We start from the raw sequence: 27,411 nt of genomic DNA on the forward strand, positions 1-27,411 counted from the left end.
GACCTAGCCAGGGAATAGTTCTCCATAATCCTCTTAAGATCCAGTTACAGAGTTGGAGAGGCTGTTTTGGTGCACTAGAGTCCATGTACTAAGCCCGCTTAGGAGGACGCGATATACAATTCGGGGTCTGCAACTTCTCCCAGGGCCCAGCACACAGTCCTGGTATGAATAGTCCCCCTTCTGGTCAACCTATCCTAGTGTGTGATTACCTATGTCCTGACGGCCCTAAACTGACAGACAGTCCACAGGGCAGACTGTGACCGAGTTACTCCCCACCCTTACCAGAATTGGCATAGTCACGTACTTCCAGCGTATTGCTCTGTCTGAATCCAGTAACTATAACCACCGCAGCGTTAACAGAGGAAACAAAAATAATCAAATTCAAACACAGAACAAGCTGCCAAGGTGGTACAGGAAAAAAAAAGAAAGCACCATATGGCGTTAGATGCCTGGCTCCGAGGTTTAGCGTACTGTCTTTTTCTTTAACTTTTGCGTCTTATTCACACTCTAGACACAGCGAAACACCATTCAAAGCGTATGACAGGTGCTGGGCTGCGACTAACTCATTTTAAAACGTACAAAGTCGCAGATGAAGCACAAGGGAACTTGGCATGAGAAAAAAAAACAGTGGCCGCTACTTCATAGCACTTTGTATACAGAGTCGCACACAGATATACAAATGTCACACATCAAACTAGTGTAACCTAGCATAGCCTTTTTTTGTTGCACCCAGTTGTTTTGTGCGGATTAGACACACATTTTAAGTGTAAAAAATGCTGGGCACGGGGCCTGGTGACCCGAGAGGGGCTGTTTGGTGTGACTGAAGTCACAGTGTACGAGGAGACATCTGTATTTCAAGTGCCAAAGTACTAATAGAGGCTCTATATATACATGCTCCAATGACCCCAGGCGGGTGACAGAACATCTTGAGATTGCGGCTGCAGTGGGAAACTATTAAACAACAATACTTTTTTTTCCTCCGTAGTCTTCACTCAAGAAATTTAAGGACTATATTTTAGAGTAACGAACTTACCTTTAACCCCATGCTCTTAAGGTCTTCTATGGTTAGAGGAGGGAAATAGCCAAGCCAGTGTTCAGCATCAGCGAAACTTACTATCTCTTCATCTGAGAGGCCTAGGGACGTCATAATGCCCCATTGGTATTTTGAAGAACCAGTCTTTGCTGCTGCTTTGCTCTGTCAAACAGCAACATAGAAACTATAATTCACAGAATTACAGATAACACATTTCCATCTATCAGATAATATGAGAAATAACTTATAAATTACAGAATTAAACTATTTAGATACATTGTTATCACTAAGTAGTGGTAGAACTAACATAAAAAGCATCTCTCACTTGTGTGAGAACAGCCATGATGTGTGTTGCAGGGATTTAAAAAATAAATGAAAAATACAATATGACACAAACCGCTAGTGAGTTCAGCACAGAATGGACAGATGTGTATAGAAATTACTAGAACTACGGGGCTATAAAGTGCATTTTAGAGAATATCAGGGCTGAAAAAAACTGCTTTAAAGTTTAAACCAAAAAAAGTTTTGTTTTTTGTTTGCATTAATGTTTAAATGAAAAAAAATAAATGAATCTTGCTATGTATTAGAAACCTTGATCAATCAGGTTTTAATGCTTTCTAACATAAACAAACCAAAGTTATTAGGATTTGATATGATTTATTTGACATCTTTCAATAAAACCAATTTTAGACTAAACATAATTAAAACATGCAAAGTACTTTTCAGAGAAACACACAAACACTAAAAAGGGGATTTTTCATTACTTAATGTTCAAACCTTTTCTCTGAATCAGTCTGGGGGACACTGGACCATGGGATTGTCGGTTGGGGCTGGAGCATGCACTTAATGACACTAACAATGGAAAAATAAAAATAAAGTAAAGCGCTCAAACCGACACAGTTGATGAGTCTATTAGTGCTCTTTAATTTAGAGAACAGTTATAAACATAAACGAAACATGTAATACACATAATAAAACATGAGACATAAAATACAGTGAATACCAATCTCAGTCATATAATTCAATAGTATTTTGCTACTAAAGCATGAACCATGATCCTCTATAAAAGTGTTCGAATCAATGTAAATTGTAGCTTAATGAAATGACACAATGTAACAGTCGCTAGTAACAAATTAGGATCCACTGATAAATCTAGGAGGTAAAAAATAATCCTCCTAAAAGCCGTTTAGAGTGAAAAAAGGGCTCCTTGCAATATAAAGTAAATTGTTTCTTACCACTGAGCTTATGTACCAAATGGTACTTTTTTCAATATGCCGATTATGGATATAAAGACTCTCTTGGATGCTGGTCCCACTTGTGGTGTTACCTGTCCAAAGGGAAAATATGAGATATGGTAAGAACTTACCCTTGTTGTCTCTATTTCTACGAAGTCCATAGGGTTCCACAGGATACCCTGGGGTATAGGTGTGACGTCAGTCATCGGGCACCAAAGAGTTAAGCTTTCAGCCTCCCAGGATGCACTAGGTCCCCCTCCTATAGCCCGCCCCCGAGCCAAGGCACCTCAGTTAGTTACCAAGCCATAGGCCGGAGGAGGAGAAGGAAGAGAGAGAAAAAAGATCTGGACACACACAAGAATCACATTCTCACCAGAGGGAGACGGAAAAACCGGTGACCAGAGCAAAGCCCATCTGCAGCACAGGTGCGACAGGGCGGGAGTCCTGTGGAACCCTATGGACTTCGTAGAAATAGAGATAACAAGGGTAAGTTCTTACCATATCTCATATTTTCTACTTCAGGGTCCATAGGGTATCCACAGGATACCTTGGGGATGTCCCAAAGCAGTATCCTTTAAGGGTGGGGATGCTCCTGTGCAGAAAGGAGAATCCGCCGCCCGAAGGAAGCATCCTGAGAGGCGAAGGTGTCAAACCAGTAATACCTCACGAAGGTATGGACAGAGGACCACGTAGCAGCCTTGCAGATCTGGACTGCAGAGGCACCACGTCGAGCTGCCCACGAAGGACCCACAGACCTAGTGGAATGAGCCTTCACAGAAGGAGGAACCGGTAGGCCTTCATGAAGATAAGCTTCAGAAATAGCCATACGGATCCAGGCTGCCAAAGTTTGCTTTGAGGCAGGCCAACCCTTTTTACGGAAGCCATAGAGGACAAACAAAGCGTCCGACTTCCTAAACGAAGAAGTGCGGTCAACATAAGTCCTTAAGGCCCGCACAACATCCAAAGAGGCCACACCCACGGAAAGACCCGGTGAGTTAAAGGCCGGAACAACGATTTCCTCGTTAACATGAAACTGGGAAACAACTTTGGGAAGAAACTCGGGCCGAGTGCGGAGCACTGCCCTGTTCCCATGAAAAACCAAGAAAGGGGGTCTACAAGAAAGAGCTCCTAAATCAGAAACACGTCTGGCCGAAGCAATAGCCAGAAGGAAAACAGTCTTAGCTGTCAGCCATTTAAGATCCACTGAGCCCAGTGGTTCAAACGGCGGTCCTTGGAGAGCCCTCAGGACCACAGCCAAATCCAAAGGCGCCACAGGCGGAACAAAGGGCGGCTGAATGCGGAGAACACCTTGCATTAAGGTGCGCACATCCGGGATTGTAGCAATCCTACGGTGAAACCAGACAGACAGGGCCGAAACCTGTACCTTCAAAGTAGCAAGGCGAAGCCCATGATCTAATCCCGCTTGTAGGAAGGCAAGAATCCGAGACAGACGAAACTCCCGCGGTGCATAACCTCTCGGTCGACACCACTGGAAGAACGTATGCCAAACGCGATGGTATATCCTCGCGGAAGACAGTTTCCGAGCTCGCAACATGGTACGCACTACAGAGCTGGAAAACCCCCGGGACCTCAGCATGGCCGTCTCAACAGCCACGCCGTCAAAGACAGCCGAGTCAGGTCCGGGTGAAGGCAAGGACCCCGAGACAGAAGGTCCGGTCGTAGCGGCAACCGCAGAGGACTGTCCACGGACAGACCCTGAAGGTCTGAGAACCAGTGCCGTCTGGGCCACGCGGGAGCTATCAACAGGAGCGTCCCTCCTTCCTGTTTGAATTTCCGGATTACCCGTGGAAGAAGGGAGACCGGAGGGAACAGGTATGCGAACCGGAACGTCCACCGGACGGACAGAGCATCCACCAGAGATGCCCCTTCGTCTCTTGTGCGAGACCCGTACACCGGCAACTTGTTGTGCCCGGACGCCATGAGGTCGATCTCTGGAAGACCCCATCTGTCCACCAGCAGTTGAAAAACGTCCGGGTGCAGGGACCATTCCCCCGGATGAACGTCCTGGCGACTTAGAAAGTCCGCCTCCCAATTTAGCACTCCCGGGATGAAGACCACCGCTGATATGGCCGGAAGATTGCGCTCCGCCCATACCAGGATCCGAGAGACCTCCACGAGAGCCGCCCGACTTCGGGTTCCTTCCTTGCCTGTTTATGTAGGCCACGGTGGTAGCGTTGTCCGACTGGACCTGTACCGGGCGACCCTGGAGAACCCGATGTGCCTGCTGGAGAGCATTGAAGACCGCACGGAGTTCCAAGATATTGATTGGAAGCTCCGCTTCTGTCGGCATCCACCTGCCCTGGAACAAGTGTGGACCCGAAACTGCTCCCCAGCCCCGAAGACTGGCGTCCGTTGTCAACAGGACCCAATTTGGAACCCAGAACGGATGTCCCCCACTGAGACGGGTCGTCTGTAACCACCAGGCAAGGGACAGGCGAACCTCCGGGGTGAGCACAATTGTCTGGGACTTCAGAGACTGCGGCAGCCCGTTCCACTTGGACAGAATCAGGTGCTGCAGAGGTCTGGAGTGAAACTGGGCATATTCCACCATGTTGAACACAGACACCATGGAGCCCAGTAACCTCATCGCCGAGTGTAGAGACACCCGGCGACTGAGCAGACAACTGCGCACCCTCGACTGTAAAGCAGAGATCTTTTCCTCCGTCACGAAGATCCTCTGCTGTTCCGAGTCCAATAAGGCTCCGAGGTGCAGAATCCTCCGAGACGGGATTGGACTTCTGCCAGTTGATTATCCAGCCGTGCCGTTGCAGTAGCGCAATGGTCAGGCCCAAGTGGCGTAGAAGGAGCTCTGGAGATCCTGCCACTAATAAAAGGTTGTCCAAGTACGGCAACATGCGGACTCCCTGCAGCTGCAGAGAAGCCGCCATGACCGCCATCACCTTGGCGAACACACGTGGTGCTGTCGCCAGGCCAAAAGGTAACGCCGAAACTGGAAGTGGTCGCTGCGGATTGCAAACCTGAGGAACTGTTGATGGCGCAAAAGAATAGGGACATGCAGGTAAGCGTCCTGTATGTCCAAATGACACCATGTAGTCCCCAGGTTCCAGCGCCAGAATGATGGACCGTAGGGTCTCCATCCGAAACTTCGGTACCCGCAAAGACCTGTTGAGAGCTTTGAGGTTGAGAATCGGACGATACGACCCATTGGGTTTCTGTACCAAAACAAGATTTGAATAGAAACCCTGGCCCCTCTGGGAGAATGGAACAGGCACTATAACTCCAGCCTGGAGCATAGTGTGCAATACCTTCCGCAGCTCCGTAGCCTTGTTCCGGTCTGATGGTAGACCCGTGGTTAAGAATCGAGCCGGGGGTCTGTGCCGGAAGGAGAGGGCGTACCCTTGGGAGACCACCTCGAGAACCCAAGTGTCTGTCGTGGTAACCGACCAACACCGGGCGAACTGCAGCAGGCGGCCTCCCACTTTGGGATCCCCCAAAGGGAGGCCCGGACCGTCAGGCCGCAGGCTTGTCATCTGGCTTGGGGGCCGGACGTCTGGTACTCCATGCCTGCTTCAGGGGCTTGGCCGATTTCTTAGGGCCAGCCTGTCGAGGAAAAGACTGTGGTTTGGGCCTGCCCTGGGCCCTAGATGACCGAAAGGACGATGGTCCAGAACCAGAAGGAGCAGCGGCCGACGGGAGACAAGCCGATGTGGCTGCCGCCAGCGTGGCCACAATCTTATCCAGACCAGGACCGAAGAGAACTTCTCCGGTAAATGGCAACGCCTCCAGACCCCTTTTGGAATCTGCGCCCGCCTTCCAGGATCGCAGCCACAAGGTGCGACGAGCAGCCACCGCTGCTGAAGAAATTCTAGACACCAGAGTACTAATGTCTAAGGCCGCCTCGTTGATATACGTGGCCGAATCACGGAGATTACCAATCAACTCCGCCTGTTCGGCCGGACAGTCGGAATCAAAGGATGCCTCTAATGAATCCGCCCAGCGCTCCATCGCTCTGGCAACCCAGCAAATGGCCATAGCCGGTCGTGCTGCCCCCCCGCAAGGGAATAAGCGGACTTCAGGCAGATCTCCACCTTGCGGTCCGTAGCATCCTTAAGGGAGGACATGGATGGCATCGGCAATGTGGCACTACGGACAAGACGGGTCACGTGAGAATCCACCTGTGGAGGGGATTCCCACTTTGCAAAATAATTATCCGCGAACGGATAAGCCACTGCCAGGCGCCTCTGCGGCTGGTATCTTTTGCCAGGCTGTTTCCACGCCTCCTCTAAATGGTCCACTAACTGACCTGAAAGAGGAAAGACTGTGGCATCGCCCTTCACATCTTTAAAAAAGGCGTACTTAGATTTAGCCGCTGGGGGAACTTCGTCCTCAATCACCAAGGCTGTGCGGACTGCCCGAATAAGTCCAGGAATATAACCTTTGACTTAGTGTCAGCATCCTTAGTATGGAGAGGTTCCTGATCGTAAGGATCCAGAATCTCCCCATCATCAGACGTCCCCTCGTCATCCTCATAAGGAGCCGACAGAGACGCCACCGGCCATTTATGTGGCCGGATCACAGACTCCCCTTGCAACACATCCGACAAGTGCTGTACAGAACTCGTCAGGGAGTTAACCCACGCCGGCTCCTGAGAAACCGGGAGCAGGGAAATAGGGAGACTGTGGGGTACCACCAATTGTCGTGGGAAACCCTGCATGGGTGACGACACCACTGACTGCTGAGACAAACCCATCGGTGTAAACGCGGGTTGCGGAGCTAACTGGCCCACTAAGGTTGTAAGCGCCTGAGCGAAACAAGCCCAGGGCGGCTCCTGTACCGGTGCTGTAACCGTAAGAGGCCGCGCCATGGACAAACACTGCCGGCAGAGGCCCTCCGCGCTACCCTCCCCCTCCGCTAACAGTACTTTACACGTAGTACACTGTAGCCGGAGAGGAAAATCACTTTCAGACATGATGGCAACAAGTATGTGACCCCTCTCACCAATTATATATCAAATAGGCGAGAGACCACCCTGCAGCACCGCACCGCAAAGGCTTAGCAGAAAGAACAGGGATAGTAATAAAGCTGACAGTTTAGAAGAAAAGTTACAGGCAGCAGCGCTAGCACAGTCACATACAATACAAAGAAATATCAATTCCTGCACTAACAGCGCTGATCAATCAACTACGCAGACACAGGGCGTGGTAGGACACAGCGCAGCATACACAGACCTGACCCAAATCGGAGGAGAGGTATGCGGGGGGACCCAGACCACGATGCTTCAGTCCAGGCTCCAGCAGCGTTCACCATGCGTTCAGAGGAAGATGGCCACCGAGGAGCAGAGAGGAGGCTGGCCTGAGGGAGGAGCGCTGCCACAGGACCAGTCGGCAGCGTGCAGAGAGGGCTGTGTGCAGCGGGGGAGGCGCCGGCTGTGAGACAGGGAAGGCGCGCTCCCCTGGCATGCATTTAACCCCTGGGACGCCGCAGCGCTACCGCTCTGCTGCGGTCCGCTGTCCCAGGGGGTAGTGGAAGCGCAGGTTGGTTGCCTGGCTCCATGCTGCAGCCAGTCCCCAGGGAGCCCCCTGCCTGGGGACTCAGGACCATGTGATCAGCGGGGACCCACCGCGGGACCCCGCTGCTTACCTTTGTCCCCCTTGAATCCGCCATGGTCCGGAACATCTGGGGTCACCGCTAGCTGTGACCCCAGATGCTCACCAGCATCCCCGGATCGGTACCGGCGTTCTGGTACCGGCGGGGGTGTAGGGAAGACAGCATGGATGTCAGGACTGACTGTCCATGCTGTACATCCAGATGTGCAGCCACAGCTGCATAGAAGAAAGCTTCAGGGGCTCTTCTAGCCCCCACTCCGACAGGTGCACCCGACTCCGGCCGGGCACCAAACTAAACTGAGGTGCCTTGGCTCGGGGGCGGGGTATAGGAGGGGGACCTAGTGCATCATGGGAGGCTGAAAGCTTAACTCTTTGGTGCCCGATGACTGACTTCACACCTATACCCCAAGGTATCCTTTGGATACCCTATGGACCCTGAAGTAGAAAGAAGCCTTTTTCAGTCGGCAGGTGTGGTTCCAAGTAAAGCACTCCTTAGGATCAATGTCCTCGGCTGTAATATAATCCTTTGCCCTCGGCACTTGTTAGCGGCACGGCCTTGTTTGCAGGTCGCTGCCGGCGGCTGGTGTCCTTTTATATCTCCGTATTCGGGCGGACACAGGTCAGCGTCCCAGGTATAATAGAGAAATCAGAGGCACTGCCCTGCTAACTCAACCAGCATTTCACGTTGGTTTGTAGTAAAGAGTGGTATTAAACAGCTTATTTGTTTGACACGTTCTCGCTGGCAGATCATTGTCAGCAGCTGATCTCTTTAGCTGTCTCCGTCTCAGGCAGCCAGTACAACAGTACTTTACAGGGAGGAAGTGATGTCCGTCTGTTCAATGAATCCTACATGCTTAATAGCAGTAAAGGCAATGTCTCGCGGCTCACTGTTCAACAGTTTGAGCTGATGGTATAAATGGTGGGAGGTGGAAATCACAGTTTATCACAGTTTAAAAAGAACACAGAAAAGTCTATGACGCGTTTCTCCGGGCACTATAACCGCAGTTAACTTTTTGAGGAAACCTGGGACGCTGACATGTGTCCGCCCGAATAAGGTAGATATAAATGGACACCAGCCGCTGGCAGCGACCCGCAAACGGGGCCGTGCCACTAACAAGCTCCAAAGGCTAAGGATTATATTACAGCCGTGGACACTGATCCTACGGAGTGCTTTACTTGGTACCACACCTGCCGACTGAAAAAGGCTTCTTTCCTTTTGGACAGGTAACACCACAAGTGGGACCAGCACCCAAGGAAAGTCTCTGTATCCATAATTGGCTTATTGAAAAAAGTACCATTTGGTATATAAGCTCGGTGGTAAGAAACAATTCAATTTATATTGCAAGGAGCCCTTTTTTCACTCTAAACGGCTTTTAGGAGGATCATTTTTTACCTCATAGACAGATCAGTGGATCCTAATTTGTTACTAGTGACTGTTACATTGTGTCATTTCATAAAGCTACAATTTACATTGATTCGGACACTTTTACAGAGGATCATGATTCATGCTTTTGTAGTAAAATACTACTGAATTATATGACGGAGATTGGTATTCACTGTATTTTATGTCTCATGTTTTATTATGTGTATTACATGTTTCATATATGCTTATAACTTTTTTCTAAATTAAAGAGCACTAATAGACTCATCAACTGTGTGGGATTGTGCGCAATTTATTTTATTTTCATTTTTCCATTGTTTGTGGGGTACAGAACTCTCTAGTGAGCTGCCACAGATACAGCTGTTATTGAGATCAATCGACAGCGCACCTTGTGCTTTCTTACTTAATGACACTGTAGCTTTAATCCTATCTCCTATCTCCTCTCCCCCGTAATCCCATATACCCAGCACTTCTTTAAAAGAGTCCGGAGAGGAGTAGCAGGTAACCTCTGAAACTCTTTTGAATAACCAAACAATCCAGTAAGGAAAAGACCGGTCCAAAACCAAACACCTGGCACAACTGAGCGTGAGGGAGGAAATGCAGTGTCCTCCAGCTTGATTCAGAGAAAAGGATTCAACGGTAAGTAACCAAAACTCACCTTTTCTCCGTCATCAAGGCTGGGAAACACTGGACCATGGGACGTTCAAAACCTGCCCCCAGGAGAGGGAACGCTCATGCTGTCTGACCGGAGAACTGTACAACCAAATTGGGTGCCGCCGGAGGCAAAAAGAGAAAGTAAATTTACAAATAAAAATAAAGATAAGCTACCTACCAAACGTGCCCTACTACTCAGGCACTTAAAAACGACTGGGTTTATGGGATTGCAGGGGCTTAGAAGCTAGGAATAAAGCTACAGTGTCATTAAGCGCCTGCTCCAGCCCCAACCGACAATCTCATGGTCCAGTGTCCACCAGCCTCGATGAAGGAGAAAAAGGGGTTAAGCATTAGAACTGGAAATGTCACTGGCATTAAACATTTTGACTAAAAACACTAGTTTAGAGGCCTTTTCAGTTCCCAGTCTGTTTCGAAGCTTCGAATGAACTAAACTGAAAGAAGAAAAAATTCTTTCTACACTAGCAGAAGATGCTTGAGCTGTCAGAACTTGTTAAATAATGGGAAAAACATTGGGGTAACTTTTTTCAATTGCGTTTTTTTGCTCGTCCACCATTCGTAAGATGACACTTGTGACACCACAGAGACTAAGGGCCTGATTCAGAGCCGGACGCTCGCTCTGAATCAGGGCGGCATTTTTTTTTGTGACCATCGGGTGTGCGACGAGACCCTTGTGGTAGGGTCTCGTGCATCACAAGCCCCAGTGAGCTCTCGGCTCTAATAGAGCCGGAAGCTCACTATTGAGGACTCCTCCAAATGGCATGCATTCCTTCGGGAACGCCTCCGTTTGGTCAGCCACCCCCCTGCCCCCGCCTCCAAAACGGGGCGAGCTGTCAATCAAAATTGACAGCCGCCCCGTTTTGGTGCGAGACCCGTAGCAACGGAGCGCCCGTCGCTGGCCGGATCTCGCGCATGCGCAGTGAAGGCCTTAAGTCTTTCTTTCTAGCACTCATCTCAATAGGACTGAAGGTTTTGAATTGAAATACAAAGGTAAACATGGAGAATAAATCATGAGGTGTTTTTCTGTGTATTGCCTGTTTTATGTGTTGGTGTTTACTCTTAAGATTGAAAATGTTAGCTGTGTTTTTTTTTCCTGTCCTAAGGAATTGATGGGGGAGAAGTCTTAGCTTGATGCAAGGCAGATTTAGCATCATGGACCTGACGATTATGGTGGGACCCTACTCCTAGCGTTAGGCCGCTGCAACCACTCATTTTGTGTCATCTCTTCTAGGCATAATCTATTCCACCCAGGGTAATCCTACGTAGTGCGCCCAAGATAGCTGCCTCATCTGGTACCTTTTGTTGGTGAAACATATAACCCGTGGAAGTTATTTTGCAAAATGTCTGCACCAACCCTGCAATATGTTTATTGTGCTCTTTAGGTTCTGGTTGTTTTTAATTATCTCCGTGTGGTTTTCTATTTTCTGCAATACCTAATCCTTGAACAATGTACCATGTTTTCTGATGTCTGTAAAGCGACTGAGTCCTGCAGGAGAAAAGCGCTATATAAATACAATTATTATTATCTCACTTATCTGGTTCATCCTCCCTATATCTTTGTACTGTGTGTGATTTACTGGATTGGTTCAGCTTACTCAGATAAAGGGCCTGATTCAGAGCCGGACGCTCTGACCAGAGCGCTCGCTCTGAATCAGGGCCGTCCTAGCTGAAAATGGTGAGGCCTCCCGGCCGCTCGCATAGCTGTGGGTGACCACCCACAGCTATAGCGAGCGGCCATCGGGCTTGCGACGAGATCCTGCGGTAGGGTCTCGCTCTATCAGAGCCAAAAGCACTGCCACTGACATTACCAGTCAGTGGGGCCGGACCCAGACGGTAGGCGTTCCCATGGGAACACATCCGTCTGGGCAGCTACGCCCCCGGCACGCCCACCAAAGGGGGCGTGCTGTCAATCACCATCGACAGCACGCCCCCTTCGGTGCGAGACCCATAACGACGGCTTGGCCGTCGTTATTCGGGCCTCGCGCATGCGCACGACGGAGGCGCCTCCGTCGTGCGCATGCGCACTTAGGCACCATCGACCCGCTTGCGAGTGCTCAGCGCTCGCGAGCGGGTCAGAATCAGGCCCAAAGACCACAAGCAACAAGAATGTGGAATAATACCATTCACAGCGTTGTGCCTGTAGTCAAAGAATAATAAAAAGGAACAAATAATGTTTTTTATAATAAAAAAAACATTTGGTTTAAACCAGCCAACCCTGGAGAATATATTTCCATATTTTATTAAATTGTCTAAAGAGACAGTTTAAGGTTAAACATATAATAGTAGATTACAATTAGGCTGTAGGGTTTATGTTAGAATGCATGGAGGATAACCATTGGCACTGTTATCTGACCATCTAGCTGTCTGCTGATGTAAGGCTAGGTGAGGGAAGGACAGGGGTTGAAGTGACAGTCACTGATGCATTGTGGGTGAAATGCACCTTCTTTCTCAAAGCTTTGAGAAACCGGTTAAGGCTCCCACACACAGAGCGATATAGCGGCCGATCCGACGGATTGGAACGGTATTGCAGCTATAGCGTTCAGTGTGTGGGCATATCATCGTCCAGTGCGCGCTCCCATTGGGTCGTCCGGCGCTCATCCAGATCTTTTTGTATGCACAAGAGATCTGGAGAATCGACAAACGATCCCATGCTGGTCTATGTGGGGGAAAGGGCATATTGGGCAGTCGTATCGCATCGCTGAGTACACATCGTATTGTGTGTACCCAGTTTAAGAAACCACAAAACATATTGCTGAGTGATGCTACTTTAAGCACACCCACAACCTGAAGATAACTAGAGCAGTAGGCAGTCTAGAACAACACCTGTGTCTAATGCCAGAATCATTACTGACAGGTTTTTTTTTTAATGATATGACAAGGAAGGTTCCCTACAGCCAACGTGGGTAGATAAATTATGATACTGCAGCTCACAAAAAAAAAAAACAATGTCAGGGGCGAAATCCCAGTGACAAAACATATTTGGTGGCCTCCCAAAGTTGGTGAAGTCATGGAACTTGGATTACTTTTGTGGTCTACAGACAATCCTGATCCGGATTTCAGAGAAGCCCATTTTAGTCATGAGCAAACACTTTATGAAGCTTTTTATGTGGTTTACTAAATCCAACAGTTTTACTGTATGTTATCCCGCTGTGGCCTATGGTCCTGACTTAGCAGTCTAGATGGAAAGCAGCGGAGCTGCATGATTTACTAACGAGCACCATTGATATGCCCTCATAGTACTGATTTTAAGTACCTGCAGCCTCATGTGTGATAAGTGTAGAGGCTTTACAATAATACACCATGGGCCTGATTCAGAATAGTACGCACACCCGATGGATCTGTTCTGCGCATGTCTCCCTCTGTGAGATTGCTTGCAGTTCCCCCATGCCGCAGTATAACAGACATGCTGCAACGTCTGAGAGGCACAGCGCATGTGGCGACTGCATTCGTTCTACAAACGGGTGCATGTCAGGGTTACTCAGTTTGCCAATGGTATTGCAGAAGATCTGATGCTGCGTCTTAGGATGCAGCACTCGGATCTGCGATGCAGTCAGGTGGTGTCTATTTACACCAGATGACACCTGCTGCATTTGCATATTAGTTGTACAGTTACAGACAATTCCCTGCGGCTGTGTAATACCGTACAACTCTGAATCAGGCACCATGTGCTCCCTCTTGATATCTATGTATGCTATATCAGTGTATATGCTTTATATTCTTATGCAATCATTTCATGTCGTACAATAATTTGTTAGTTAAATATTAAACATTTGTAGGTTAAGATGAATAAACGGTTTCAAAACAAACATAAGCCTGGTTCCACTCATCACCTGTCTAAACCCCATTGAATATACTCCTGTTTCCCCTAGTGGATGAAGGAGAAATAATATTGTTCTGTTATTATGTAGTCTGATACAGCTGTCCAGAGCTATATGATTAAGAAAACTCTACTATGACACTGAAATTTGTTAAGATTTTCTATTTTTAAAATGAACAGAATATCTCGAACGGCGGTTGTACTGTATATGCGCATGACCCGTTCTGTGCATGTGCAGAACAGGTCCTGCGAACTCACACGCAGTGCCCCAGGTCGCATGTCAATCATGCTGTGGCTTGGGGGTACTGCGTGTGAACACGCAGGATCCGTTCTGTATATGCGCAGAACGAGTCATACGCAGTTCTCCAGAGATTGACATGTTGCGGCCGTTTGGGGACGGGTGGTGCTGTCTGGGTTTCCAGAAAACTGGACGCAGATTTACTGGCCTCGCAATCAGACAGGAGGTGGCTATTCTGAGTAAGCTTAGACTTACTCATACAGCTATGCTGCAAGCATCAGCTCGGAGATACCGGCAGGTATCAGAGGCCTCTTGCAGGCAATAGCATATTTTTGTACATCAGTTGCTAAAACGTACAACTCTAATTCAGGCCCAATATTAGAAAAGCATTAATGTGAGGTACTTTACTGTAGAGATTATTTTCTTATCCCTTTATTTTTGTACAACATATTGTTTAAACTATTTTCTTATAAATAAAGGGGGATGCATTAATGTATATGGAATACTGTCTGCAAGTTATTTTCAAAAGTGTATTTGCTGTGAGCATTTTGAGAAGTATTCAGTAGCCCTGGGATTACCTTTAAATTTGAACGACACTTCAGTTTTGCATTTTACCTTTTTCCCCTTTGCTTTATCCTTGATAATCAGCTCATCTTCTTTCTTTGTCGCAGTTTCTTCATCGTCCTCCTCCTCTTCCGGAAATTGAGGTGGGCAGCCATACAACTCCATTTCCCTCTTCAGTTTATCTGCACACGCCTGACACGCACATTCAGGTTAGGAGGCCAGTCCAAAACACAAATGGTCAGTTTTAAGCAGACATTTCATCTGAATGGCTGGAACTTACTTTGATTGGCATGCCAGTACAATGAAGACCAAAGGGAAACAAGCAGATCTTGCCTTTCAGTCTCTGGAAACCTACAGAAAACTAAAATAAAAAAAAAAAAAAAAAAATTTGTACTTCAAAGCTCAACGTGAACGGATTGACAATTTAAGTTGAATTCCCAGTAAGTTTTATAAATGGAGATATTCCGATTTTGTTACTAACTACTATTAATACATTACAGCACTACGGATGTGAAGGTGCCAATTAAACTCAGTGGATGTGCTGCATAATAATGCCGCTATGTTACACTGCACACATATCCGCCATGGCTCAATATTCTTCTGCACACTTCTATGGACTGTGAGGAAACCAGCATTGGTCCTAGCCACGATATACCGTTGCACGTTGAAATTAATCAACCCCTAAGTGCCTAGAAGGCCACCAAGGAGCAAGATAACTGCATAATATTCATGCTGTGCAGGGCAATGGTCTGTATACCAACACCATCAATGTATGTGCGATGGTTGGGAACTAGTACAAATCAGGGCTATCAGTAAATTTACGTACTATTACGAGATTAAAAGGAGAATAATGCAATGCTGTTTTTTGGATGTAAACTTGTCTATAATAGTGTTTCCGCTAGGCTGTTTAGCAGGTTGCCGCACCCTGCCCAATTTTAAAAGTGCAAAGTGCACCCTGCCATTTTAGCTGTGTCTCGCTAAAACAGCTTGCCCTGAGCCTTTCCCACCCGCTGCCGCAGTGTCCCGCTGGTGAGAAAAGTTGCGGTGAACGATCACCGCCGAGTGAATAGACACCGTACGATCAAATCACCAAGAGGAGAGAGCTTGGGGACCCCCCAGCAACTTCGTAAGTGCTGGGCATGCCCCCAAGTGTGACAAATTGGAGGTGTGTCACAAGGCCACACCCCTCCCAACCACCCTTTTAGGGAGCACGCAAAGGCTCCCTGTCTGCACCCTCAGCGCCCTGCCCACGGTCTAGCTGGAACACTATATAACATGATATGTGGCTACAAGGAATCAAATTGTAACTCCATAACATACTATTTTGTCGAACTCTTACCAACATGGCAGATTCTTCTCTTCGACTGTATAAAAGCAACTATTATCTGAAGATGATCAAGTACTCACATAGCACAGGTGGAGCATATGTTTGTTAAATATTGCAAGTGAAATAAATTCTCCCCTTGATCTGTGTATGAACACATGCAGTTTATGCTACATTGCATCCTTACCTCACATTTAGAGAGTGAGAACGTGTGACCCAGGTGAAGACGCCCATTCATGTATGGATAAGGAAAGGTCACAAGGTACTTGTCTTTCCTATGATGGTAAGAAGACACACTTTGTTAGCCACCAACCATTGAACTTTAAAAGCAACTATCTAAACTTAGTGTACATTAAATATTGTTAGCTACTGATACCTACAGTCATTTTATGACCAGAAAAGGAATGGGGTGAGGAAGTGCTTGCTGTGTATACCGAGAAATTGGAACACCACATCTCTAATGGATACATTTGGTAATTATTATTAGAATTATGCTGCTTTTTCTGTAAAATAAGCATATTGTTATGCTTTTAAGCGAAATACTTGAGAGTTGTAGAGAGGCTGATTTTATTAGTGACAAAGGGCCTGATTCAGAGCCGTTCGCTATTTGTGGTCGTTCGCTCAAAAACAAGGGGTGGCTATTCAAATGATCCGTTCGCAAATTGCAGTCTGTTCACACCTCCAAGTCTGAACGAGCGAGCAAAACATACACTCGTTTATTTGATAAAAACGCCCCCTGGCCGCACGCACCATACGTCATGTCTGCTATTTATTAGATTAATCGAGTACATCGTACAGCGTATGAACTGCTCGCTATTCTTGTGGTTGGTATTTTCAACCGCTATTTTGCGAGCAGTTCTGAGTTAAAAAAAACCAAGTGACGTGGTCAATGACGCTGATGTATTAATTATGCACTCCCTTAAAACGCCCGTTTTGACCTTTAAGCACGCCTGCGTTCGGATCTCCACTCCCCGTTTTCAAGCACCTTCCCCTGTTACCACCCACATACGCCTCATTCTGTCACTCAAAAAAGCAGGCACTCGCTATATAGCGTACAAACGATTTTCGGCCGCACTGACTGGTTCGCGCATGCGTACTAAAAAACGTACGCATGCGCAGATGTGCGAACATCGCTCGGAACGAGCGTACTGCCGCTAGCGAGCGGCTCTGAATGAGGGCCAATGTGCGCAGAGCATCCCAAGATGTTCGGCTGCGCCCATAATTTGCCTATCACGGTAGGCTCAACATTGCTACTTTTCCTGTGCAACTGTATGGAAACACTAATAACATTGCTAGTTGCAATGTACAGTTTCGGAACAGGACGTCACGGCTGAGTCGCTAATTGGGTGCCTGATTCTGAGTTGGGATTAAAGCAAGATAGAGCAAGTAACCGTGCATCTATACAACCCATGTTGCACGGCAGATGTAATATGTGCAGAGATTTACGTTTTGGATGCACTCCTTCCAAATTTAAATCTAAATTGTAGTGTAAATATAAAAAGCTGTATCCCCTTGCACTGCAACATGTTTTGTCCAAGTATACTGTTACTTGCTCTTTTTTGCTTTACTTCCAACACAGAATCAGGCCCTGAATCGCCCCCAATATGTTTCAACTTTATTGGTCTGAGTCCTCGCATCTATTTAATACAAAAGAATATGTCAGACAGAACTGTTTGTTCTTTCTTTCTACATTGTGATAACAGCATTGCTGCACTTATAGCTACTCAATTAAACCGTAGTGGGGGGTAACTTAAAATATTTTTTCAACCTAACAATGAATAAAGTATTTGCAAAATCTATTACCAGTTTGCATGAAATGACTTATGGAATATAGTAAGTAAAAAAAACAAAAACAAAAAATACACTTTTATTAAAGACACATTCTATAAGTGGAGGGATATTGATTATTATTAAATTATCATGTGTAAATGCATCCATCCAATTAAGCAACTGAATTAATACAACATATATAACTATCAGGAATAAAAAATGCAGCACCAGGAAGCAATATAGTGTATGAATGTGCATAATTACTAAATATACACACACACTGGAAGCATGAGAATCGCACACACTTATCTTGTAATTGCTGGGTGCAAGGTTGAAGCATACATTATATAAAAAACAATCCACTAGTGCAGCAAAAAACTGCACCACTAGATGAAAACCAGTACTCCATATATACTGTAAAAAAATCATCTTTACTATGCCATCATAAAAACTGCCATTGCCATGTGCAAAATTCAGCAATAATTAACAATCTTCAAGTTATTCATAATCCATCTGCTGGTCTTATAGCCATATATGAAATCCCGACGCCTATTATTAGACCCACGACGAAATCCCGACACCCGGTATAACGAACGAAGGTAAGTGTCTTACTAGCCGCGGGGGTGAAAGGAGGGTTAGCTTTAGGAACTCCAGGGTGGAGTTAGGGCTAGGCACCCCCCGGGAGGGTTACGGTTAGGCTAGGGGAAGTTAGGGTTAGGCACTAAGGGGGGAGGTAAGGGTTAGACAACACTAAGGGAGGGTTAGGGTAGGGAGAAGGGAGGGTTAGGGTACTTACCACCCCCCGTCAGGATTTCGAATCGTTGGTCTTCCGCTGTCGGTATTTGATCTGACGGCTATTCAGACGCTGGCATTACATACTGATTCTATATATACATACCTTAGGAATTCAGTGAGTGCCGGATCGTGTGTGTATGTGTGTATACATACACATACAGACAGGTGCATAAATAACAAATATTGGGACATTGACAGAATTTTCATATTTTGGTATTTATTCACCACAATGGCTTTGAAATGAAGCAAACAAGATGTGCTTTAACTGCAGACTTTCAGATTTAATTTGAGGGTAATTACATACAAATCAGGTGAATGGTGTAGGAATTACAACGGTTTCTCCATGTGCCTCCCACTTTTTAAGGGGCCAAAAGTAATGGGACAAACTAAACAATCCTAAATCTAGCTTTCACTTTTTAATACTTTGTTGCAAATCCATTGCAGGCAATTACAGCCTGAAGTCTGGAACGCATAGACATCACTAGACGCTGGGTTTCATCCCTGGTGATGCTCTGCCAGGCCTCTACTGCAAATGTCTTCAGTTCCTGCTTGTTCTTGGGGCATTTTCCCTTCAGTTTTGTCTTCATCAAGTGAAATGCATGCTCAATCGGATTCAGGTCAGGGGATTGACTTGGCCATTGCATAAAATTCCACTTTTTAGCCTTAAAAACTCTTTGGTTGCTTTTGCAGAATGCTTCGGGTCATTGTCCATCTGCACTGTGAAGCGCCGTTCAATGAGTTCTGAAGCATTTAACTGAATATGAGCATATAATATTACCCGAAACACTTCAGAATTCATTCTACTGCTTTTATCAGCATTCACATCATAAATAAATACAAGGGAACCAGTTCCATTGGCAGCCATACATGCCCACGCCATGACACTACCACCACCATGCTTCACTGATGAGGTGGTATGTTTTGGATCATGAGCAATTCCTTTCCTTCTCCATACTCTTCTCTTCCCATCACTCTGGTACAAGTTGATCTTTGTCTCATCTGTCCATAGGATGTTGTTCCAGAACTGTAATGGCTTTTTTTAGATGTTGTTTGGCAAACTCTAATATAGTCTTCCTGTTTTTGTGGCTCACCGATGGTTTACATCTTGTGGTGAACCCTCTATATTCACTCTTGTGAAGTCTTCTCTTGATTGTTGACTTTGACACATATACACCTACCTCCTGGAGAGTGTTCTTGATTTGGCCAACTATTGTGAAGGGGTTTTTCTCCACCAGGAAAATAATTCTTCTGTCATCCACCACAGTTGTTTTCCGTGGTCTTCCTGGTCTTTTGGTGTTGCTGAGCTCTCCGGTGCGTTCTTTCTTTTTAAGAATGTTCCGAACAGTTGATTTGGCCACACCTAATGTTTTTGCTATATCTCTGATGGGTTTGTTTTGATTTTTCAGCCTAATGATGGCTTGCTTCACTGATAGTGACAGCTCTTTGGATCTCATATTGAGAGTTGACAGCAACTGATTCCAAATGCAAATGTCACACCTAGAATAAACTCCAGACCTTTTACCTGCTTAATTGATAATGAAATAACGAGGGAATAGCCCACATCTGTCCATGAAATAGCTTTTGAGTTGATAGTCCCATTACTTTTGGCCCCTTAAAAAGTGGGAGGCACATATATAAACCGTTGTAATTCCTACACCGTTCACCTGATTTGGATGTAATTACCCTCAAATTAAATCTGAAAGTCTGCAGTTAAAGCACATCTTGTTTAATTTCAAAGCCATTGAGGTGGTGAATAGAGGCCAAAATATGAAAATTCTGTCAATGTCCCAATATTTATGCACCTGATATATATATATATATATATAAAAATACATACACACACACATACATACATATACACACTCACACACATTTATTTCCCTAAACTGCATAAACCGACCTGTTCTGCTTCTGATGATCTGAGGCATTGACTTCGAAAACCTTTTGACTCTCCCATTTTGCTTGGATTTCCTTTTCAATTTTCTTAAGGAAGTCAACTTTAGCAGTTCCCTTCCGTTCCTGTAACAGAAGCACATGTAACCGGCAGATGTTTAGAGCATACTATCGGTTCAAAATATAAATAAATCTAAGATAGTGAGTAACAACAACATCTAAATGTTATGTGTTCAATGTTTCATGAAGAAAGCATAAAAATAAAATAAAAAAATCGCGGGTCATATTGAAGACCAAAAAGCATTCCAACTACTTTCTTTGTGCAGATACTTATCAGAAATAGCTGAAAGTAATCAAAGAGACCGTGTCAGTGTGTACTCAGCGTAATTGTGCTTCATAAGGTGCAACGAAGGGCAAATAAAAAATATATATATATTTTTTTAAAACAAAACACCATATTTGCTAATTACTTACACAAGTGGAAATTATAAATTGGTACAGAATACTAAAATAGATTACCGTATATACTCGAGTATAAGTCGACCCGAATATAAGCCGAGGTACCTACTTTTACCCCAAAAAACTGGGAAAACTTACTGACTCGAGTATAAGCCTAGTGTGGGAAATGGCAGCAGCTGGTAGTGCCCCCAGTAGTAATTCCCCCTGGTTGTGCCCCCAGTAGTAATCCCTCCTGGTAGTGCCCCCAGTAGTAATCCCCCCTTTCAGTGCCTCCAGTAGTAATCCCCCCCTGGTAGTACCCCCAGTAGTAATCCCCCCCTTTTAGTGCCCCCTGTAGTAATCCTCCCCTGGTAGTTCCCCCAGTGGTAATCCCCCCTTTTAGTGCCCCCTGTAGTAATCCCCCCCTGGTAGTGCCCCCTGTAGTAATCCCCCCTTGTAGTTCCCCCAGTGGTAATCCCCCCTTTTGGTGCCCCCTGTAGTAATCGCCCCCTGATAATGCCCCCTGTAGTAATCTCCCCCTGGTAGTGCCCCCTGTAGTCCGTCCCCCCCCTAGTAGAGAGAGACGAGAAAAGATGAAAAAAAAAAAATCACTTACCTGAACTCCCGCTCCTGGTCCCGCCGCTGTCCGCTCCTCCGGCCGCTTTGCATGGGAGAGACGTCGTCATGACGACGTGTCTCCCATCACCCACTGCGGGAGCCGAAAGATGGCTCCCGCAGTGGGAGCAGCAGCAGCCGCTGAGAGTCTGACAGACTCTCAGCGGCTGCTGATTACACCAAACACGCAGCTGCCAGCTCCGGCGGCTGTGTGTTTGGCAGTGTGTAGCGCTGACCGAACTCCGTCCGGTCAGCGCTACACTTGACTCGAGTATAAGCCGAGGGGGTACTTTTTCAGCACATTTTTTGTGCTGAAAAACTCGGCTTATACTCGAGTATATACGGTAGTTATGAATACTGCTCTATATATTGATAGCAATTTAATACAATGTTTAGGTCTGAATGTCTATGTTTTGAAGATAACTCCACATACCTCTTATTATAGCAGAAAAAATTGGTCAGCATGGTTGAAGTAATGGTTATCATTACTGCCTCAAAGTAGGTCATGATTTCAAATCCTTATCAACCCACTATATGTGTGGAGTTTTTATGTTCACGTTGGTTTCCTCCCAGACTTCAAAAACATAATGGTAAACTAATTGGTACCTGATTAACCCTACTGCATGTGTGTCTTCATCCTAATGTATGTGTGGGTCCATGAGCTAGGGAATATAGACTGCAAGCTTCACTAGGGCAGAGACTTATGTAAAGCGCTGTGTGTACGTTATGTAAATAACGGTTAATAATAATGAGAGTTATGGTAAAACTTCCCTTTGTTAACTCTCTTTTTTCGAAGCCACTTTCTGTCATTTAAACAGTGTGTACTTTGATTTAGGGGCTGGTTCGGCATCTTCTATTAGTAAGATGGATATAACAGCGCGCACCAAAGCAGAAATATACATTTTTGACTGACTCTCTTCCTCCCCTGGAGGGGAGTCAGTGTCCGAGACATCAGCTTCTTCTGCCCCCTAAGAGGACACCTCAAAATCTGAGAGCTGCGTAGACTGAGGATAACACAGAACGCTTAAAAGTCTTACTGGGTAGGGGCTTCTCACCCTGCAACATAGTCTGAAAGGCTGCAGAGGTAGCCACCAGACTCTGGGGGTCATTCAGACCCGGTCGTTAGCGTCGATGCGCTCGGACCGGGTCGATGGCCCCCCACAGAGCATGTGCACGACGGCGCTGGCGCCGTCGTGCGCATGCGTGAGACCCGCTACGACCGACAGCGCCGGTCGTAGCGGGTCTCGATTCAAAGGGGGCGAGCTGTCAATGTTGATTGACAGCTCGCCCCATTTGGAAGGCGGGCCGGGGGGGTGGCAGCCCAAACGGAGGCGTTCCTATGGGAACGCCTGCCGTTTGGGGGAGGCCCCACTGACATCACTAGTGATGTCAGTGGAGAGCTTCCGGCTCAGACAGAGCCAGAAGCTCTCCGGGGCTTACAACAAGGGAGACCCTACCCTAGGGTCTCGTCGTAAGCCCCGATGGTCGTGATGGTCTCTGACCATTGTGACCATCACCAGAGCGGTCGTTAGAGCTGTGGGTGTTAACCCACAGCCTAACGACCGCAACAGAGGCGGGCGGTCAGGATGCAAGTGGCCGCCCAGTTTCTGAGCGACCGCTTGCATCCTCCGACCGCCTCTGAATGAGGCCCTCTGTACTGAGCTAGAGAGTACGTCTACCCATGGAGGGGGCACAGAAGGTACCTGTATAGCCTGAACTCGTGGCAACCACAGAGGGGGAATTACAGCCTGTTATGGCAATCCCAGAGGGGGAATCTCAGCAGGGACCGCAAAAGTAGCCAGCACCTGAGAAAAGGAAGCCCAAGGGGACTCCTGTGAAGGAGCTGGGGGGGGTCTGACTGAGCTGATGGAGTATAACACTTAGCACATAACCCATCTTGTATCAAATCCTCCTCACTTAAGCTTGTAGCACATCATTTGCATGACAGCAGTATGAGTGCAGATGCTTGCTTACGTAAACTCTTGCCCTTGCTAGACATAGCTGTAGAGTAGTATAGCACACAATATGGCCCTGGGTTTTATGCAACCGCTAGGTATGTAGAATACAAGTAGGAATGCAACACACTGATCCTGTCTTATACACGGGAAAGCTGCAGGAGCGCACAGCACAAATATGGCACAGTGAGGTCCAACTGTATGTGACAACACTCACAAATACAAGAGATGTGAGATGGAGGTCGATTCTAGCTATAATCTTCTAGAAGGTACTAGATAAATGCAAACTAGAATTTGTTTAGTTGCTATGGTCAACATCTCCATGTCTAAAAACCCGCCATTAGTAAATATAAACCTTAGAGTGATCAATAGTCCATGAGACACAGCATTAGGGTAGTAGGTCATGTAATACCTAGCAGAGGATAGGAGACCAACACTCACACACCACTCCAACAGCACCCCAGTCCCAGGTAGGGGAGAGAGGAAAAACAAAAAGAAAAATTAGACAGGCAGTCCCCTCCCCATCTGCCTCTATTATAGTCCACCACTGTGCATTTGAATAAAGTAACACTTGTGTTAATGGTATGCTTGACACATCATCACTTTAATTCAGATCACATGTTAATTACACAGGTTCTGTGGCTGATAAAACCCAGGTGAAATAGAGACTTCAAATCAGCCAGCCACATAATCTGTGTAATCCATGTGTCCCCAATTAAAGGGATGATATGGCAAGCCTAGTTGAGGGAAGTATTATTCGGTCTCCATGTGAGAAAGATAAGACAGTTTGCATCTCCATACAGTCTGTAACTAATTTCTGATACTGGTGCCAGGGTGCCGCGTAAACATGCGACAATATGTTGTCGGATCAGAGTGACAGGTCAGGCACATCATCTAGTATGTACCCTCTATGTCGCCGACGGTGCGTGCTCCATCAGTGACATTGCCCGTCTGAGCTGCATGCAGGTCCGATGGCCGATATTAACGGGGCGCCATGGTGCCGAATGTACCTTCTGACATATTTTACGGGTGATTTAATATATATAAATTGGTATAAAACTAGACATTGTTACCATACCCATTAGCATTTTACATACGTTAGTGTTTTGTTTTGTTTTTTGAACTGCTACTTTTACCATATGTAAATGTATTGGTAAGCCTACAGTGTTCTCCAAGTCACTTTTGACATGCGTTTTCACTAGCCAGAAAATTTCAAACAATCCACCAGTGGGTAGGAGGTCCAAGTCATACTGTCATAAAGCTGTAAGTGCTCCTTGTATTCCAGATTACCACTTCACTGTCTCTGCTATAAGTGTTAGAGAATATCACTGTATGTATGGATGCTTTTGATATTATTATTACAATGGACTTTTATTAGATGCAAACTGTGAATGCATACATGGTCTCTTGAAAGTTACAAGATTTATTCCATGTTTTACAATCACTAGCAGCTGTTCAAACATATACACATTAAAGCCCGTTTTTTTTTTTAAAGTACTCATTAACAAATCAAATTGTAGCCCTGACGCACTGAGAAGTACAGTATTACTCTCAACCATCATGTAGGTAAGAAATGTCTATAGGAGGTTCTATAGAGTACAGCACATGGGAAACTCTACCACTATAGCAATGAGTACACCAGTGTGACAGCTGAAGGGTCAGACCCTATAGTGCTGCAGAAATAAAAGACAATTACACAGAGCTGTGTCTGCTTCTCATATAGCACCAGGTCCCTTCATGCACCGCCCTATCCCAGGCATAAAGGCAGAACTGGTGGAAGCTGAGCAGTAACAGGAAAATCAGTATGAATGTAACAGCTGGGGCCCGCACCTCGCCCCCTTATGCCCGGCCTGTAACACCTTGTACTGTGGAACACACACTCCGGGTAAAGTTACTGACCGTCATGATAAAGCAGCACTGGGCAGGCAGCTGGCACACTTTAAGGCAATTTTCCCCAGCTCTATGTCACACGTTGCCGGCTACCAAGAGGAAGTCAGAGTCTTACCCGCAAAGTATGCCGGTCATTGTAGTTTTAAAACGTCGGAATCAATCACAGAAAATAAGCCCGAGAACCACAACTCCCGACCTGCAACATTCCGGAGATTGCATCAGCGTTATTGACAGGTAGCATTTGGCAGGCATGATGCATAGCGAGAAGGCCATAGAAAAAATTAGGTAATGTCTAAATCCCCTTCACCGAGAGGACCCTGGCGTCCTCAGCCAGTGTCCAGCGTCATTCCCTGACATCCAAGTGGGGTAATGTCTAAATCACCTTCACCGAGAGGACCCTGACGTCATCAGCCAGTGTCCAGCGTCATTCCCTACCATTCAAGTGGGCATAGATGGGGGATGTAACCATGTAGCGAGCCACCGTGCTCGAAGCGTGGCGAGCGGACAACAAACTGGTGTAAGTGGGGACAAAGTACCTCTTTAGCTGGCTGTCATGGGCAGGAACTGCACTTCCGCCCTCACTCACGTCACTTCCAGGTCCCTAGCGCGAAGGGGAAATACAGCCAACCATAGAAATTATGGTTGTGTATAGATTCCGTACATCTACTGAATGGAATCTATCTGCTACCGTGACTAGATGGATCCCCTTGGCCGGAAGTTCCCGCCAAATTTAGACAGCTACGTTTTTCGCAGGATTGCGAGGTCTTACGGATGTGCGAAAGTGGTTGTGGGCATCTCTATGCTGAGTGAGCAGTTGCAGACATTAACATATTTTAGCAGCAAAGCTGCGTGCGTAATCGTAGCTGCGTTCGCAAAAGCGATCTGTAGTGGTTCAGACCCTAATGGCCCCTACACACTGCATGATAATATTGCTAACGATTTGCCCGATTCCGACGCATCGGAACGACAAATCGGCAATATCATGCAGTGTGTATGTACTACAACTTGTAGTGCTTGCTGCCGTGGGGTCGTCAGCCGCATCCGTCTGGTCTTTTGTACATGCAGGAAGATCAGGCGATGCGTCTAACAATCCAATGCTATGCGTCGGGGGCTGTCATATCCAGCAGTCGGACCACCCGATATGTTGGCGCAGGGATTGTGGGTCGCATCGCTGGGTACACGATCGTTAAGTGTGTACCCAGCTTAAGTTCAATAAAATCTGGACCAGATGGCTTCAGTCAAGGTCCTATAGAGCACCTAGGATGCTCTAACAGCTTTATCCCAACTATTTTGAGATGCATTGAGACTCGATGGCCTTTAACCAATGTACAAACTTTTTTTTTTTTTCATGCTACATTATATTGTAGTTAACTTTGTTAGGCCCTATTTACTACAATCAGCATTTCAGGTGTTGCAGTGTGACATTACGCCTATATTTGCATTACTAATTTAGGAAATATCACAGGACTGTATAAAAAATCACTTGCAGGGACAGAGGGCCTGATTCAGAGCCGCTTGTAAGCGGCCGCTCGTTCGTTCCGAGCAATGTTCGCACATCTGCGCATGCGTATGGGTTTTAGTACGCATGCGTGAACCAGTCAGTGCGGTCAGAAATTGTGTGCTCGCACACTAGCGAATGCCTGCTAATTTGAGTGACAGAGTGAGGCGTTTGTGGGTGGTAACAGGGGAAGGTGCTTGAAAACGGGGAGTGGATATCCGAACGCAGGTTTTTACACTGACTTGATCGTAGTGCTTAAGAGAGGGTATGGTCAACCTTAAGCTCTACGACTAGCTCCGATGGTCTCGATTAATCCTTATATGCCCGGAGATGACGTGTATTACGAACGAGAAGGGGGCGTGTTGTTATTCTTACGGCCGCATCCTCCCCTCGCTCGTCCAGCTAACGATCCCATCTTAACGACGCAACTTGCGAGCGCTTCATTTGCATATCTGGCCCCTTTTCCCTTACGACCGAGCAGCTGCAATGACCGACTTTGAATGAGGTCTTCTGTCTCTGTTAAATTCCAGCCAGCCCAGCACTCCATGCCGGTGATAGAAGTTCTTTCGTACTTCCAGTTCCTGTCTCCTGCATGTCAGTTTGAGTTCCTGAAACAGTCTAGCTGTGTTTTGTTTGGGCCGTTTATTCCATCCAGACGGCTCCACCTGCATCTCATCCACACGTGCTGCTTGTACCATCTGGGCA

General features: G+C 46.5%; 1 protein-coding gene across 1 annotated transcript in view; it reads right to left on the reverse strand.

Annotated features, from left to right (window-relative positions):
• Positions 1-25,327, reverse strand: part of LARS1 (leucyl-tRNA synthetase 1) — a 162,415-nt gene extending 137,088 nt beyond the window's left edge. Inside the window, exons 1-6 of the mRNA XM_088443984.1 lie at positions 25,218-25,327; positions 20,318-20,436; positions 16,040-16,127; positions 14,809-14,889; positions 14,580-14,720; positions 1,034-1,195 (exon numbers count right to left, since the gene is read on the reverse strand). Coding sequence (XP_088300110.1) covers positions 1,034-1,195; positions 14,580-14,720; positions 14,809-14,889; positions 16,040-16,127; positions 20,318-20,436; positions 25,218-25,223 — 597 coding nt within the window. The 5' untranslated portion in view covers positions 25,224-25,327. The remainder of the gene's footprint in view (positions 1-1,033; positions 1,196-14,579; positions 14,721-14,808; positions 14,890-16,039; positions 16,128-20,317; positions 20,437-25,217) is intronic.
• Between the last annotated feature and the right edge of the window lie 2,084 nt (positions 25,328-27,411).

This window comes from Taudactylus pleione, unplaced genomic scaffold, assembly GCF_031769625.1.
Source record: "Taudactylus pleione unplaced genomic scaffold, aTauple2 ptg000342l, whole genome shotgun sequence".
Lineage (NCBI taxonomy): Eukaryota > Metazoa > Chordata > Amphibia > Anura > Myobatrachidae > Taudactylus > Taudactylus pleione.